The following is a 17,866-nucleotide window of genomic DNA, read 5'->3' as shown; positions in this document are numbered from 1 at the left end:
GGCATGTGAGCTGTCTCCTTCAACTTTGCACTGACTCCCCTCCATGGTCCCACTCTGGTCCTGCCCTTGTTGAATAGGACTATAACCTTCCAGTCTGTATGCTCCAAATAGTTGTTAACGATGATAGGATTGATTCTAACTGCAAAGCCGGTCCATCTAGGTGAAACTTGACAACAATGATCCTTAAACTTTAGCATGCATCAGTCTGGGCTGCACTTGAGAATTGCATTTCTTAAAAGCTCCCAGGTGATGCTGAGGCAGCTGGTGTGGGGTCACACTTTGAGAACTGCTCCTTACATGAATCAGAGCAGTGGGAGAAACTTCAAGTGATGGGGACCCTTCTCACAGAAATATTCAGACCTGGCATTGGAGCACTAAATAGTTGCTTAGTTAAGAACATCTGTATTGACCACCACTGGACATCAAACATGAATAGTCTGTGCTGATCAGTTACAGCAGCTGGCTCTGGGCACCTTCCAGGTAGCTTGAATGGTTAGAGACATATTTATAGGGTCTCCATCCCAATTATCATGCCCTATTACAGATGCTGTTCCTGTAAAGTGGGAAACAGCGCAAGAGCCTTGAGTGTTCCCCAAACAAACTGTTACAGGAAATCAAAGTTGAATGGGCTTTCTCTGGGCATTTTTTCTGGTCTGCTTGGAAGGGCTGGGGCACTCTGTTGAAGAGATAGTCAGAGACCAGAGATCATTCATCATCAGCTTCACTTGGTAGTTGGTTGTTTATTGAGCATCTACTAAGTCCTCTGCTGGGTTCCAGAAATGTGTGGGAGAGTAAAATATGAGTTCCCTGCCCTGAAGAACATCACCAGCTAATGGATAAGACAGTCATGTAAATTATTATCTCTGGAAAGATCATCTCACTTCTGTAAGAGTTCCTAGCCATGTCTGTCTGAGGTTATGGAGGAAGACAGCTCAGGAGGAACATTTGATGCAAATTATGAGGCTTCAGAAATGTCCTGATACCCTTGCTGCTAAGTCACTTCAGTCATGTCCAACTCTGTGTGACCCCATAGACGGCAGCCCACCAGGCTCCGCTGTCCCTGGGATTCTCCAGGCAAGAACACTGGAGTGGGTTGCCATTTCCTTCTCCAATGCATGAAAGTGAAAAGTGAAAGTGAAGTCGGTCAGTCGTGTCTGACTCTTAATGACCCCATGGACTGCAGCCTACCAGGCTCCTCCATCCATGGGATTTTCCAGGTAACAGTACTGGAGTGGGGTGCCATTGCCTTCTCCGCCTGATACCCTTACTATGGGACATAATAGATACTCAATAAAATCACTCTTACCACTGGGATGAAAAGCCTACAAAAGCAGGAGAAATCACCCAATTTTATCAAGACTCCCATTTCCCAGGAGGACCACCTCAGGATTGGCCTCAATCTAGATGGGATGCCTGTAATGATAGGAAAGGCTGCATCATGTAAGTAGAAATGAGGTCCTGAAAATCAAACAAGGAAAGGAGACAATTTGAAAACCATGTGGTGACTTTCTCTTTCATACCTTTTGTTTGGTTGGTTGGTTTTGGTTCCTTGTACTTTAGTATAAATTTCTGAAGTCCAGCACAGAACCCACTGCCACAGGAAAAATCTCAGATTCTCTTCTTAGGGGAACTGTGCTCTTTAAAATATAATGCCAGCTTCCTCACAGCAGGTTTGCTAGAGAAGGGATTTGTGGTTTTGCTTTAGGCTGTTGTCTTCAAGGCAAGCTTTTTGTGTGTCTGCTGTAGCTGGGCATTTATTTCGCTTCCTGAGATTAATTGATGGCAAGTGGCATTCCTTGCTCTGCAAATCCTCAAAACAATGATCTTTTATTCTTTTTTTGAAGTCAGGCATGCTTAATTTCTAGCTGTGGACTTTGGAGGTGTGAGCTGAGATTCAAGAAGCATAGCTATGAAAAATTTAACTCACTGGGGCTTCTCAGTTATAAAAATGTGGGTATTCCTAAATGCAGTCTTCAGATATCAGGACAAGACAAAAGCATGTCTAGCCTTAATTGATTATTGAGGCTTTCCTTAGCACATTGTCCTGACAGGGGCTCATGGGGAAATTTTCTACTGATTATTCACACCAGCTGTGCATTTCATAAATGCCCAACATGCTGCTTTTCCTCTCTTTGCAACATAGGGCACTGCAGCTTGGGGTACTGCAGTGGGGAGTGAACATGACCCAGCTGCTTCCTGCAAGTGGGAAGGCGTGAGAAAGGGACCAAGCATCACTGACTTCCAGTTAAGAAGACTTCTCTGGGCAAAGCCTTGTTCTCTTCCCTTTAGCTGTGTTATGTTAGCCACATTCTGTTTCCCATCCATGCAAATGGGTCATAATTACAGAAATTGCCTGTGTCATTGTGATGAGTACATCATAAAATGTAGGTAAAAGTTTTACCACAGCAACATTTATAAGAGCTCAACCCAGGATGGCTGTTCATCTTAATAGCAATAGTAGTAGTAGCAATATAGTAGTCAGATACGGTAGGAGAACCCATCTTTATTACTGAACCTCTCTCTCTTACCTGTCTCCTTTCACCATTACAAGAGCTACAAATATATGAGTAGATTCTTTGTTGTTGTTGTTCAGTTTGTCTGACTCTTTGTGACCCCTTGGACTGTAGCACGTCAGGCTTCCTTGTCTTTCACCATCTCCCACAGCTTGCTCAAACTCATGTCTGTTGAGCTGGTGATGTCATCCAACCATCTCGTCCTTGTCCTCTGTCGTCCCTTCTCCTTCTGCCTTCAATTTTTCCCAGCATCAGGGTCTTTTCTAATGAGTCAGCTCTTCACATCAGGTGGCCAAAGTACTAGAGCTTCAGCTTCAGTATTAGTCCTTCCAATGAATATTCAGGATTGATTTCCTTTAGGACTGACAGATTTGATCTCCTTGCAGTCCAAGAGACTCTCAAGAGTCTTCTTCAATACCACAGTTCAAAAGTATCAATTCTTTGGCACTCAGCCTTCTTTACAGTGCAACTCTCACATCCATATATGACTACTGGAAAAACCATAGTTTTGACTATATGGACCTTTGTTGGCAAAGTTGATGTCTCTGCTCTTTAATAGGCTGTCTAGGTTTGTCATAGCTTTTCTTCCAAGGGGCAAGCATCTTTTAATTTCATGGCTGCAGTCACCATCTGCAGTGATTTTGGAGCCCTCTAAAATAAAGTCTGTCACTATTTCCATTGTTTCCCTATCTATTTGCCATGAAGTGATGGGACTGGATGCCATGATCTTTGTTTTTTTGAATGCTGCGTTTTAAGCCAGCTTTCTCACTCTCCTCTTTTACTTTCATCAAGAGGCTCTTTAGTTCCTCTTCACTTTCTGCCATAAGGGTGGTGTCATCTGCATATCTGAGATTATTGATATTTCTCCTACCAACCTTGATTCTAGCTTATGCTTCATCTAACCTGGCATTTTGCATGATTTACTCTGCATATAAGTTAAATAAGCAGGGTGACAATATACAGCCTTGATGTACTCCTTGCCCAATTTGAAACCAGTCTGTTATTCCATGTCTGATTCTAACTGTTGCTTCTTGACTTGCATACAGATTTCCCAGGAGGTAAGTAAGGTGGTCTGGTATTCCCATTCCTTTAAGAATTTTCCACAGTTTGTTGTGGTCCACACAATCAAAGGCTGTGGCGTAGTTGATGAAGCAGATGTTTTTCTGGAATTCTCTTGATTTTTCTATGAGCCAACATATATTAGCAATTTGATCTCTGGTTCCTCTGACTTTTCTAAACCCAGCTTGAACATCTGGTAGTTCTCGGTTCATGGACTGTTGCAGTCTAGCTTGGAGAATTTTGAGCATTACTTTGCTAGCGTGTGAAATGAGTACAATTGTGCGGTAGTTTGAACATTCTTTGGCGTTGCCTTTCCTTGGGATTAGAATGAAAACTGACCTTTTCCAGTCCTGTGGCCACTGCTGAGTTTTTTGAATTTGCTGGCATATTGAGTACAGTACTTTAACAGCATCATTTTTCAGGATTTGAAATAGCTCAGTTGGAATTCTATCACCTCCACTAGCTTTGTTGTAGTGATGCTCACGGAGGCCCACTTGACTTCACATTACAGGATGTCTGGCTCTAGGTCACAGCATCGTGGTTATCTGGGTCACTAAGATCTTTTTTGTATAGTTCTTTCATGTATTTTTGCCATCTCTTCTTCGCATCTTCTGCTTCTATTAGGTCCATACTGTTTCTGTCCTTTATTGTGCCCATCTTTGCATGAAATATTCACTTGGTATCTCTAATGAAGAAATCTCTAGTTTCTCCCATTCTATTGTTTTCTTCTATTTCTTTGCACTGATCACTGAGGAAGGCTTTCTTATCTCCCCTTGCTATTCTTTGGAACTCTGCATTCAGATGGATATATCTTTCCTTTTCTCCTTTCCCTTTCACTTCTTTTCTTAGCTCTTTGTAAGGCCTCCTCAGACAACCATTTTGCCATTTTGTATTTTTGGGGATGGTTTTCGATCACCACTTCTTGTACAATGTTATGAACCTCCATCCATAGTTCTTCAGACACTCTATCAGATCTAATCCCTTGAATCTGTTTGTAGTATTACAAATAGATTATACGGTATTCCACTGTATAATCATAAGAGATTTGATTTAGGTCATACCTGAATGGCCTAGTGGTTTTCCCTACTTTCTTCAATGTAAGTCTGAATTTTGCAATAAGGAACTCATGAACTGAGCCACAGTCAGCTCCTGGTCTTGTTTTACTGACTGTATAGAGCTTCTCCATCTTCAGCTGCAAAGAATATAATCAATCTGATTTCGGTATTGCCCATCTGGTGATGTGTAAGCAAAGTATAAGGAACGATAATAATAATAATAGTTAACATTTAGTGAGGGCATGTTCTGTGTTAAGTTCTGTGCCAGGTGCATGCCATGTCTTCACTCAGACTGTCCTTAAATTGAAAGAAAGAAAGTGAAAGTGAAGTCGCTCAGTTGTGTCCAGCTCTTTGCAACCCCATGGACTGTAGCCTACCAGGCTCCTCCATCTGTGGGATTCTCCAGGCAATAATACTGGAGTGGGTTGCCATTTCTTTCTCTGGGATATCTTCCCAACCCAGGAATCGAACCCGTGTCTCCCGCATTGCAGGCAGACGCTTTACCATCTGAGCCACAGGGAAGCTCAAATGATGACATTTAACACTCCCATTTTACAGATGAAGAAACTTGCACAATGTAGCAAGTAGTAGATGAGCCAAAATTTGAAGACAGACATTTTGGCTCTGGAGCCAGTATACATAAGCACTATGCTAAAGGAATAGCTGGTTTTCTTCTATCAGTGGTATCCACTTCCAAAACTCCCTTGGGGGATTAGCTCTCTTGGTTCCACTGAACAAATTAACTGGCTGGTGTCTTGGCTTCTTTTTCTTTGGATGGGGTTGTCAGAGGTATTGATCCTCAAATGCACAAGTTAAAGGCCAGGAAGCCTCCCAGGCTGAGCAGACCTAACTGGGTTTGTATGAGGCCAGACTCTGTCAGGAACATATTGTATATTTCTGGTATGTTTCTATGTATTCCTAAACTGAAGGCAGGATGCTGCTTTCCTTTAAATGAATAGCTGAGCCCTAAGGTGCAAGAGGACAGCCAGGGTCATCAATGGAGTGACATCTGGTCCATTGTGTCCATTTTTATTCAAGGTACACAACTGTATTAATTAGCTCAGGCTGCCATAACAAAGTCCACAGACTAAGTGTCTTCAGTTCAGTTCAGTTCAGTCGCTCAGTCATGTCCGACTCTTTGCCACCCCATGAATTGCAGCACGCCAGGCCTCCCTGTCCATCAGCAACTCCCGGAGCTTACTCAAACTCACGCCCATCAAGTCAGTGATGCCATCCAGCCATCTCATCCTCTGTCATCCCCTTCTCCTCCTGCCCTCAATCCCTCCCAGCATCAGGGTCTTTTCCAATGAGTCAGCTCTTCACATGAGGTGTCCAAAGTATTGGAGTTTCAGCTTCAGCATCAGTCCTTCCAATGAACACCCAGGACTGATCTCCTTCAGGATGGACTGGTTGGCTCTCCTTGCAGTCCAAGGGACTCTCAAGAGTCTTCTCCAACACCACAGTTCAAAAGCATCAATTTTTCGGCGCTCAGCTTTCTTCACAGTCCAAAAGAAACAACAGAAATTAATTTTCTTATGGCTCTAGAAGTTGGAAGTTCAAGATCAAGCTGTTGGCAGGGTTGGTTCCTTCTGAAGCCATGAAGGAAGGATCTGTTTCAGGCCTCTCTCTTGCTGGTAGATGGCCGTCTTCTCCTTGTCACTTCGCATCATCTTGCCTCTGAATGTGCTTGCCCGAAGTTCCTCCTTTTGAAAGGACAACAGTCATACTGAATTAGAGCCTGCACTAATGACTCCATTTTAACTGTGTTACCTCTTTAATGAGCGTATCTCAAAATACAGTTACAGTCTGAGATGCTAGGAGTTAGGACTATAACATATGGATTTTGTGGGATGAAAGGGGATACAATTCAGTCCGTAACAACTACACAGCAGATATTCTTCCCTCATAGTTTCACCCTAAAACAAGGCATGTAGGTGGTAAGTAACAAATGAGCCTTGAATCAATTATGGTCCATTTGGTGGGAGTTGGGATTACTTTGAGTTGAGGAAGCATATAAAATAGTTCAGATGCGAAGGGCAGTATCTAGGATTGGTCCTCAGTTCCAACTAAGCCTTTAAAGGAGTTGTCTGAGAACTTGTGAAAGTGACTCTCTTTGTCATTTTGTAAACTAATGATGAGATTCTCTGTTCAGGGAGGTTTCTGATGGTCCTCCTTTGCACGTATAACAAACTGCCTTATTCTTCTCCTGGGCCTCCCCTGACCAAAGCACTGTTGATTGACATGCTCAAGGAGCAGAAGTTCCTGTGGAATGACTGACTCTGTACTCTTCACCTATGTCAGAGATCTCTCAGTAGCCTGAGCCAGCCTATGTCACTTGCACTGATGCAGGAACAGACATGGCGAAGAAATGTATCCTGTCTGGCCCAGAGAAGTGACAGACTCTCATGCTGCTGGAATGATTCACAGTCTAAGATTCCTCCCAGACATCTAGTGAATCTAGTTAATGAGGAGCATTTCTAGTCATCAGTCTTCAGTCCTACTTATCCTCCATCTTTGCTCCAAACAACTTTTCTATGCTTACTGCATGCCCTCCAGCCTTTTGATACCCAATAGTGGTTAAAAAATACAAGCTCTTTCCAGGTACCTCTTGTTCATTGAGAGAACAGTGCTTCAAATCTTAAAGATCTAGGCTCACCTAACATTTATAATGAAATCCCCTCTGTATCCACAGCTCCTTAGGAATGTCACAAATAATGAGCGATCCACTGCTTTGGGAAACAACTCATGTCATTTAAAAAATACTTTCCATTTGAATGACATTTTTCCTTTTTGGAAACTTGAGTTTGGCTCTATCTAAATCCCTAGTCTGAGCTCCATCGGTCATACTCAATCAGCTGAACCCATCTCTTCTACTTGACTCCCAGTGCACATCCGAGTGCCACTTGGGAGCCTTGCCTGAGTCTTCTGTACCTTAGGTCAGGCAATACAACATCTCCAAGATAACATCTTTTGTTTGGATCTTCTTTGGGGCCTCAATCCTCTAAATGGCTTTTAGTGGATCATGACTAAAACAGGCTGAGATTGCTTCTCACCTTTCAGGGCTCAGAGCAAATGTTACCTTCTTTGTGAAGGTCTCCTTGATCACTCAGATACCAGGCAGTTGACAACTTTCTTGGTATTCTCAGACCACCTTGTACATTACTTTTGCTATAACAGTTGCTGCAGTGTATCACAACTGCTGATGGGCATTTTCTCTCTTGCTCAGTGTATGATAACCCTTTCCTTAACAAGGGACTGAGCCTTCATCATTACAGTCTCCTCCATTCTTGGCACAGAAGAGGGGATTCAGGTTTACTGGTTGCTTTACTGATTCAAGAAATCAAAGGTCAAATTTCAGGTACCATGACTGGTCAGAAATGGAAATATATTTGTTCAGGGAGATTTTTGACAGTCTTCAGATGATCCTCTTTTAGGCACATCCTGGACGACTTATATTTAAATGATCTTGGGGCAGGCTGAGAGTCTTGCAGGAAGCAGAGTGCAGCGTGGTTTACCACTGAGACCTCCCTGATGCTTCTGGATGTTCCAGCACAAATCCTGGCTTGCAGCTCTAGTGTCAAATAATATGTGGGGTACCCAAATCCTCACCCTAGTTAATGAGGCTTGACATTAAAAAACTGTCTTTTTCTTCTCATTGAGGGGAAATTGATCATCAGACTTGCTTGTTTACTTTTCTAAGATGAGTGTTGGAGACCAGTATAACCAAGGGATGATTCCTCCCAAGAAAGATAGGAAATCAAAATGTATCTCCTCCCTTTCAAGGCACGTATTTTCCAAAAGGAATTTTGGCCAGCTTGCTACATCATTTGCTTGCTTGCTAATATTATATGAATATAAATCCTGAATACATTGAGGGGCAGGAATACTCAGAAGTATTCCCTGAGATAATACTTCCTGTCCAACCAATAAACAAACTGACTTTGTATCTTCAGGGAAAATTTGTTAAGACACTCTTCCAACTAAAATACATTCTAGAGCTAGGAAGAAAGAATCTATTCTGTTCATTTTCTCAGACTCCTTCTTTATGGTGAGTAGTGGATATCTATAGAACACTTAAAAATTCTTCAAAGACAAAAATATTCAAGTTTTCTCTTGCCATGATCTGTAACCCATTCTTATCAGCAAATGCCTTTTTATTTTAGCATTTTTGGCTGAGTTCAGTGTTTGAAAAGTGACCTGCTGGTTTACAACACCTTCAGACTTTGCATCAACCCAGCTACCGAGATGTTATTCCGAGCTGATTGTTCTTCTCCTTTTAAGATCAGATATGACTGTTCCTGTAGTAGTCTAGCATGTTCATGGAAGATAACTTTGTAGAATTGCTCGGCACCATATTTGTCATTTGGTGCAGCCTAAAAGAAAATTCGCAGAATTAAATAAATGCAGTGAGAGTCTTCCCATCTTAAGTGGGATTGGGAGGCCTGCTAGGAGGGCCATGGTAGGAATGCTAAATGTTCAATTCTAGGTCCCTGGACCATATCAGAGGGACTGCTATTACACTGTCTATGCTCCAAACATACAGATGAGAAACATCAGAGAAATTTCAGAGGAAGAAATATTAAGAACTAAAAGTTCACTTTTATGCTTGCAATAGATGGTTTAAAAGGTAAAATAACTTTACAGTAAACTTTTGGAGTTTCAACTTATTTATATTTTCTATTTCAAATTGATGAGATTATTCAGGGGAAATAGTTCCACGTACAGATAGGTAACTATGCCTGGGATACACTCCTAATTTTCCATGGTCATTGTTGTAGACATTCAAAATACCTCCCTCAAAATGGAGGTCCAGAATCTCTGTCAGAGATAGAATCTAGACCCAAGATGCAGGATTTATATTTCTTATGCTGTAAGCTTGTTAGAGCTGCCTGATTCTATTGTAATTCTTACGGTTGTTGGTAAGGCTCTGCCAGTATGCTGGAGGGGAGGCCTCTACAGAGACATCTTTTTTTCTCCACCAGTAAATAAGGCAAGAGCAAGTGAATGTAGCTCTGAGAATTCAAGACAAGTTTATTAAGATGCCTCTGAGCTCGAGGCTCTCATCTGTGGAGGGAGTGTGGCAGTGGGAGGTGAAGGTGCAGGTGGGGGGAGTGCGTCATTGGACAGTGAGTGCAAATACAGTTGTCTAGGCAAGGAGAGAGGGTGTTGTTTAGTATTGAAATCATGTATTCCAGAGGTGGGCATTTGGTAGTCAATCTGCTCTGAAGTGACATGCTGCTGAATCTTTAAAGGGCTTCAGCCAGGGAGAGCAAAATCTGATTGGGCAAATTGCTAAAATATTTAAAGTGCAGCCTGTTAAAGCTTTTACTGCGAAGAGCATCACGTCAGAAGTTGTAGTCAGAAAGAGCGAGTAATTGGCTTTCCATCCTCATGCCAGTCAGTCAGCATGAGGCTCTATTCCTATTCTTTCCTCTTCATTGCCAATGCTAATAACAACCCTTTGGGTGTGTGCATGTGTGTGTGTCATGGAGAGACTGGATAGCTGGTAAATGAGAATAGGAGGAGTGAGACATCCATAAGAAGGGAGACTGAATCCGCAAAGTGATGTGAAGTCCATTGTAGAGAAAGGAGAATGGGAAAGAAAGGCAGAATTACTACCTGACACAGATCACCTGCACATCCAGGAGGTGGTGGGGGTTCAGGGCAGTTATCTTTCACAGGATGGGTCCTGCAAGTAAAAGATTGGCCTTCAGTGACAAGTGCTTCCTCCGCTTCTCCCATCTCCTCTGAGATGGAACTCAGGGGGCACTTTCCATTTATAATTTATCACATTTTCCACTTAAGTTTTCCTGTACTTTTCTCCCCAGGCATGACCCCTTGTTAATTCCTGGCAATGATCAGATTGACAACATGGACTCCAATGTGAAGAAATATGACTCTACTGGGATGTTTCACTGGTGTGCGCCCAAGGAGATAGAGAAAGTCATCCTGGTGAGTGACAGGTTGCAGAATCTGTGCCATCCACTTCTGTCCCAAATTATATTTGCTGTGAATGAAGTTTTCCTAGCTGGGTGGTGGGGTGTTTGTTCCTGGCTCTAATTATTTTTGGTAATTAATATTCAGGACATATGTTGAAGCAGCTAGAACTCTTATCAGAGCATGACCTAAGAGTGGAATTTTCAATCTCTGAATATGTATTGGCTCATCACCTTAGGGTGTGAAAACCATCGTGGGAGACAGTATGTACCATAACTCTGGCAGGTGTGGTTGTCAGGCCAGAGCCTGCCTGTGCATTTGCTGTGTGGCCTTGGATAAGTCCCTTGAAGAATTTGCACTTCATCTCTTATGTGTAGGAAGATGCGATGAGGATGACCTTAACTCACAGAATTGTAGTGAGGATTAAAACCCAACATAAAACCCAACTCCATAAACTTACCTATTTTTATTATATATTAAATGCTATGAAGAAATCTGAATGCTACCTGTATTATCATGTGTTTATAATAGTGTCTTGTATCTTTCTAGATAATAGATTTGCATATTTGTGATCCTTCTTAGCTCACAAGGTAGGCAGGCAAATCCCACTTGCTGATGATGACAAGGATGACCATGGTCCACCTCGGAAAGGCTCATAGCCTTTCTGAGCTCATAGCCCCGTTTCTTGGTTGACTCATCTCAGTAGCAACAGTGGGCTTCTGGTCTGTCTCAGGAATGTCAGAATAGATAACAATCCATGCTATTCTTTTGGAGAAGGCAATTGCACCCCACTCCAGTACTCTTGCCTAGAAAATCCCATGGATGGAGGAGCCTCGTAGGCTGCAGTCCATGGGGTCATTAAGAGTCAGACACGACTGAGCGACTTCACTTTCATTTTTTACTTTCATGCATTGGAGAAGGAAATGGCAACCCACTCCAGTATTCTTGCCTGGAGAATCCCAGGGACGGGGGAGCCTGGTGGGCTGCCGTCTATGGGGTCGCACAGAGTTGTACACGACTGAAGTGACTTAGCAGCAGCAATGCTATTCTTTAGACTTGTCCGATTAACAGCTTAAGGTTTTATGCCTACATCTGCTTTCCTACCCATTTATTGTCTTGCTAATCCATGAAAAATGGATTAATAATCAGGAAGGTCAGATGGAAATGTTCTTCCTCCCTTGTGCTTTCTAATCCTCAGATTGCTGAGGCCTGCTCCTTTATGTCAGCCAGGAAAATCCTATCATTTCTGATGTTATGGCCACTGTTCCTAAGAAAGGATGGTTCCAGTTCCTCAGAATGCCTTTGTGCTCTAATCCACTAGGTTTTTCCCTGTGTTTTATCTGAATATGTGCGTGACTTCTCAATTTAATTATAATCAAGCATTAAGAACCAACACAGCTCTGTGCTGGAGGCTGTTCGGGAGGTGTGAAAGTTGCAGACAAAAGCATAGAAAGTCAGAATTCTCAGGAAGCAACCCTTGTCCAAGGAGTGCAAATGGTTCTCATTACAAAGCTGCTGCTTTTGTTTATATTCTGATGTTGTATCTGCCCCACTTTTGCTCTGGGGATATAAACTCATTCTGGTGTTGCCCACCTTGGGGCATGTCAGAAGCTGGGTTGACATTTTGGGATGCAAGCTTTCAGTGGCTCGCCTAGATAATCCTGAGAAGTACGTGGCTGACACTCAAAGCACCCTACCGGCACCAAAGAGTTTAATGAGGTGAGCTACTACTTCTCTTACCTGAAAATAGGATTATTTAACAAAACGTATGTAACAAACCTATGATGTGTTAGACACTTGCTCTTTGTTGCTAAAGATACAACCCCTGACAACAGCTGGTCTCATAGATCTTGTAATCTAGTGGGGACAAAGACCAGATCTCAAGATAGACAATGACTATGTAATAACATTTTAGATATTGATAAAATGCTATGAAGAAAATAAAATGGGGTCATGGGCTAAAACAACCCTGAATATCCATTGGAAAGACTGAAGCTGAATTTTCAAAACTTTGGCCACCTTATGTGAAGAGCATTGGGAAAGACCCTGATGCTGGGAAAGATTGAGGGTAGGAAGAAAAGGAGGCAACCAGAGGATGCGGTGGTTGGATGGCATCACTGACTCAATGGACATGAGTTTAGCAAACTCTAGGAGATGGTGAAGGACAGGAAAGCTTAGCGTGCTACAGTCCATGGGGTTGCAAAGAGTCAGACAGGACTCAGCAATTGAACAACAACAGCAATGTAGGCTAGAAGGGGCTTCCCAGGTGGTACAGTGGTAAAGAATCTGACAATAAAGCAGATGCAAGAGACATAGGTTCGACCCCTGGGTCAGGAAGATCCCCTGGAGAAGGAAATGGCAACCCACTCCAGTATTCTTGTCTGGGAAATCCCACAGACCAAGGAGCCTGGAGGGCTACAGTCCATGAGATCACAAGAATTGGACGCAACGGAGCACCCACATTTGCATGGGCTAGAAAGGGACTTGTAGGTGCTGTTTAGGCAGTGTGGTCCAAAAAACCCTCTGTCAAATAACCCTCTCAAAGAGATGAGAATGATTATGAGAGCCAGCTGCGTGAGGCTGTAGGATGTTTGTGGATGTAGGCCACTAACTGCTTTGGGAGTTAGACAATTTGAGATGGCTATAATTTTGAGAAAATGACCATCTAATTAAAAGATATAATGTACCATGAAACAACATATTAAAAGCTAAATGTGACAAGATACAAAGCACTGTTTCACTCTAGTATGTATTTAAGTGGCCAGGGAAGTCTTGTGCGGTACAAACAGGTTGAGCTCAGAAGGGGTTAATGGCTGTGAAGGCCCCACAGGGACTAGGCCTTGAAGAATATATAGGAAAAAGAAGATACACCTGAGTAGTTTCTCCATTGGGTCTAATATCTGCCTGAATCAGTCTCCCCAGGGCTACATCCTGGGAATTGGGGTCTTTTACCAGGTTCTCCAGGTGATACTGCTCTGGTTGGTCTGAGGATCTGGTGCCTTGGACACCAGATCTAAGCTCCTGGGATTAGCACAGTGAATGGCTCCTCTGATAGCGGGTGCTTTCCCTAGCTCCCACGTCTAGATTTCCGGCCCCTATTCTGAACTCAGTTTGTATTTCCCAGGCTTCCTGAAGGGAGCTAGCCTCCCAAAAGACCTGGCCAAGTAAAACTAATCAGGAGTCCCATCACAGCACATTACAGACAGGTTGACCCTCTGCTGGTGGTACCTAGACATGCATGCTCCACCCAGCCGAGATAACTCACTCATCCATGAAGCAGCGGTGGGGACGTGACTGCCTAGCGGCTCCTCCTGGGTCCCCATTTATAAGACATGTTTTATGGCTGCATCTTAGATGTCCCTGTGCCGTTGCAGAGAGAAACCAATAATAGTGACAGCCCCTGCTTTATTCTAACGATCAGGGAGTAGAAGCTAGCTTCTTCCTCTCCTTGGGGGTTACTGTAATAACCCTGACATTGTCATGAATTGCAATATTGGCATTTAAACAATCAATACACTGGTCAATTCTAGAGATTAAATTGAGCAGAGTTTGATATGTGCAGTGGACATTAATATGCCTCCCCCAAAAGCACTGTAAGCCACATGGGGCCATCCAGACATGCAGTGGGTGGACTGGGAGGAAGAAAGGAAGTTTGGAGGCATTGGGCCAGAAAGAGAGGCAGAGAAAGACCCACAACTGGCCTCCCGTGTTGCTCTTTGCACGAACACAGTAAGCAGAGGGACCAGCAGGGACTAACGGTTTAATCGTCCTGGGAAGCTTTAACTCGGGTGCTTTTATTCTTTCATTTGTCTCCTTTGTGAAGTACAGGCCTGGGTGGGGGAAGATGGGGGCCTGTTGCTCTTGCTGTTATGATCCTTCTCGTGGTTGTTTGGGAGTCTTCCTCTGACGACTTAACACAAGTGGTCACTCTAGTTGTGTCCTTGGAGACCCTAAGGCAGCAGTAGATAGTGGTCAGCAAACTCTCTCTGTAAAGGATCATATAACAAAGAATTTAGGCTTTGCTGGCCATAAGGTCTCTGTCACAACTAATCTTTTGTAATGTAAAACCAGCCTCTGCTTTTGTAATGTAAAACGAGCCATCAGCAATACCTAAATCAGTAAGACCAGCCGTGTTGTGATAAAACTTTTCTTGGAATTTGAACTTCATATAATTTTCACGTAGTATGAGATATTTTTCTTTTGATTTTTTTGCCAACAATTTTCAAACATAAAAACCAATCTTTGCTCACTGGCCAGAGATAAGCAGGTAATGGGTTAGATTTGGCCTGTGAGTCATAGTTTGCTAGCCCCTGGCTTTGGATATCATTTTCTACCTTCTGATGTGGTAATGTCCTGTGAGATCCCATTGATGAGTCTAGAATTCAAAACTCATCTCTTGAACCAAGGCCAGCATGAGTCTGACTATTTTATCATCATCTCAGCAACAAAGGAAAACAGTTTTATCAACACTTTCCTGGAAACTAAGACTTCCTTTTCCAAATGACATCAGTATTGCTCTTTCTTATTTCTCTCCCTGAATCCTGTTCCTATGTATGTATGGCATATCTTCCTTAAATCTTTTTTAAAAGAAAGTAGTGATGTGTATGAATATATATTTTTGTTGTTTAACCATGAAGTCGTGTCTGACTCTGCAACCCCATGGACTTCATATTTATTACATCAATATAGTTTATATACATATACTCGAGCTATATCCCTGGTGGCTCAGATGGTAAAGAACCTGCCTGCAATGTGGGAGTCCCAGGTTTTATCCCTGGGTCAGGAAGATCCCCTTGGAGAAGGGAATGGCTACCCTCTCCAGTGTTCTTGCCTGGAGAATCCCATGGGCAGAGGAGTCTAGCGAGCTAAAGTCCATGGGGTTGCAAAGAGTCACACACGACTGAGCGATTAACACATGGCAGGAATATAACATTGAAGGAATAAAAAACAATGGTACACAGTAAGCACTCAGTGACTGTTTACTTGTTATTTTACAAGGCTGACTTTCTAGTCCTTCCCACAACCCCACCAGGTCTCCTCTCCAATGTTTGTGCTCTTCTCCCTCTGGCAGACCCGAAGTGAAGCTGCCATGACCGTCCTGAGTGGCCACGTGGTGGTCTGCATCTTCGGTGATGTCAGTTCTGCCCTGATTGGTCTTCGGAACCTGGTGATGCCACTCCGTGCCAGCAACTTTCACTACCACGAGCTCAAGCACATTGTGTTTGTGGGTTCCATCGAGTACCTCAAGCGGGAATGGGAGACACTACATAACTTCCCCAAGGTTTCCATCTTGCCTGTAAGTCCAGGGTCACATTATCAATGCTTTTTTCTCCTTTTTATTCACAAAAGAGAAATCCCGGATGAATATAATGGTTGTAGCTTTGATCATGCCTCTGCTTCTTCATCTGGTTATGGGCCTGAGGACTCAGCCCTTCCCCTACACTTTGTCTAGGAATATCCAAACCCTGAGAGACCTTATTAAAAGGAATTTGCAGCCAAGTTCAGTCACTCACCAGACATGGAGTTTAGCTGGTATCAAATGTATTAACCATATCAATGTCTAAACACTTTCTCTCTTACCTACCCAAATGCAGTGCTTTGCAATATTATAATGCTTATAGTGGAATTTACATATGGAACTATTTATATCACTTTATTTATGGCATTATAACTGCTTGGAGAAATCTTATTTTATCTTGATCTGTTTTTAACTAAATGTATTTAACAGAAGTCTTTCTTTCTGCTGTGCAGAGGACCAACCCCTTCTGCTGGCCAACCCCTCCTTCCATCATTGTCATTTAGAAACCCTGTAATGTTCCCATGCCATTGCATGTGTACACATCTGTGCCCATGTGTGCCTGTTATATAATTGATTATAAAACACATAAAAGGAACAGTTTTGGACTCCACAATGTAATGTGAGGGCATGGGATTCATGATTTGACAGTCATGTAACTAACTACTTCCTTAATTAGTAATCGATATATTTTCTATAAATTCCCAGATAATTGGAGAGCACTTTACATTTTAACCTTTGCTGTAGTTCTTCAAGCTACAAATCCATGCAAATGCTAGTTATTCTCCAAACATTTTTCTTGGAAGTTCATATCCCTAAAACTGAGGAACACAAATTTGATTCTATATTTCAATAAGTCTGGATTTTCCCCCACTTTTGAAGCTAAAATTCATTTTTTCTGTTATTAGCTTCTAGAATCTCAGAAATGGGATTCTATATATATAATTATAAATATATTATAATTTATCTTGATCTGTTTTTAACTAAATGTATTAACTAAATGTATCTGTTATATATATATATATATATATATATATATATATATAAGTAATATAATTCAACAAGAAAGACATAAAAATCTATCCACAAGCAATGCCATTTGTAGCTACCATGTATCCTTATATATACCTAGCATAATAGACAATTAATATAGACAATAAATATATAAAGAAGTGAGAAAAATATAGACAGAGATCTGGATGCTGGACCTCAAACTCACTGACTTGATGAACACACGTGTTGAAAAATAGTCACCTGCAGAAAAGCAAATAGTCGTATACAGAAGAGCATAAGCAGAGATATACCTTGCTAATTTCAGAAACGTGATGGTTGTGATTACATATTTCCACTATTATTTTTCCTACATGTGCCTTTCTACATGTCCTTGGGAGCAATAGACTGGGGTGTAAAAGTATTTTGTAAAGAGCTTATTGTTTTTCTGGGATACAAGAGTCCATGTATATGTTGGGGTCTATGTATGATGTTTGCTATGTATGTATGTTTGTTGTGTGCGCTTTCTTCTTCATGCCCTTGTACACGTCTACTAATCTGCCTATGTGTATATGAACTAGTTCTCCTGTTTGCAGCTTCTCCTGTTTCAAACCTTCCAAAATTTAGTACACTCAAACACAGCATATTTGTACAAAATGGGCCCTCACCTTTTTCTTCACATATTTCATTCCTTAAACAGGGCCCCACATATAGGGCCATCCCAGAGAAACATGGACTTCTCAGGTGGGCTAGTGGTAAAGAACCCACCTGCCAATGCAGGAGACTTAAGAAGTGTGGCTTCAGTCCCTGAGTCGGGAAGATCCCCTGGAGGAGGGCATGGCAAATCATTCCAGTATCCTTATCTGAGGAATCCCATGGACAGAGGAGCCTGGAGAGCTATGGTCCATGGGGTCTCAAAGAGTCAGAAATGACTGAAGCACCTTGGCACACATAGAGAGACACAGTGTTTCTGTGTATGTCATTTGTATTACTTGAGTTTTGAAATCATGTGTGTA

General features: G+C 42.3%; 1 protein-coding gene across 29 annotated transcripts in view; it reads left to right on the top strand.

Moving 5' to 3' along the window:
- KCNMA1 (potassium calcium-activated channel subfamily M alpha 1) overlaps positions 1-17,866 on the top strand; it is a 752,676-nt gene that overhangs the window by 653,613 nt on the left and 81,197 nt on the right. For all 29 annotated transcript variants that reach the window (XM_070470892.1, XM_070470891.1, XM_070470896.1 and 26 more), the window contains 2 exons: positions 10,456-10,579; positions 15,636-15,860. In XM_070470892.1, the coding sequence (XP_070326993.1) occupies positions 10,456-10,579; positions 15,636-15,860 (349 nt within the window). The remainder of the gene's footprint in view (positions 1-10,455; positions 10,580-15,635; positions 15,861-17,866) is intronic.

Source organism: Odocoileus virginianus, chromosome 7 (assembly GCF_023699985.2).
Source record: "Odocoileus virginianus isolate 20LAN1187 ecotype Illinois chromosome 7, Ovbor_1.2, whole genome shotgun sequence".
NCBI lineage: Eukaryota > Metazoa > Chordata > Mammalia > Artiodactyla > Cervidae > Odocoileus > Odocoileus virginianus.
Note: the sequence above shows the minus strand (reverse complement) of the source record. Positions and strands in the feature narration are given on the sequence as shown.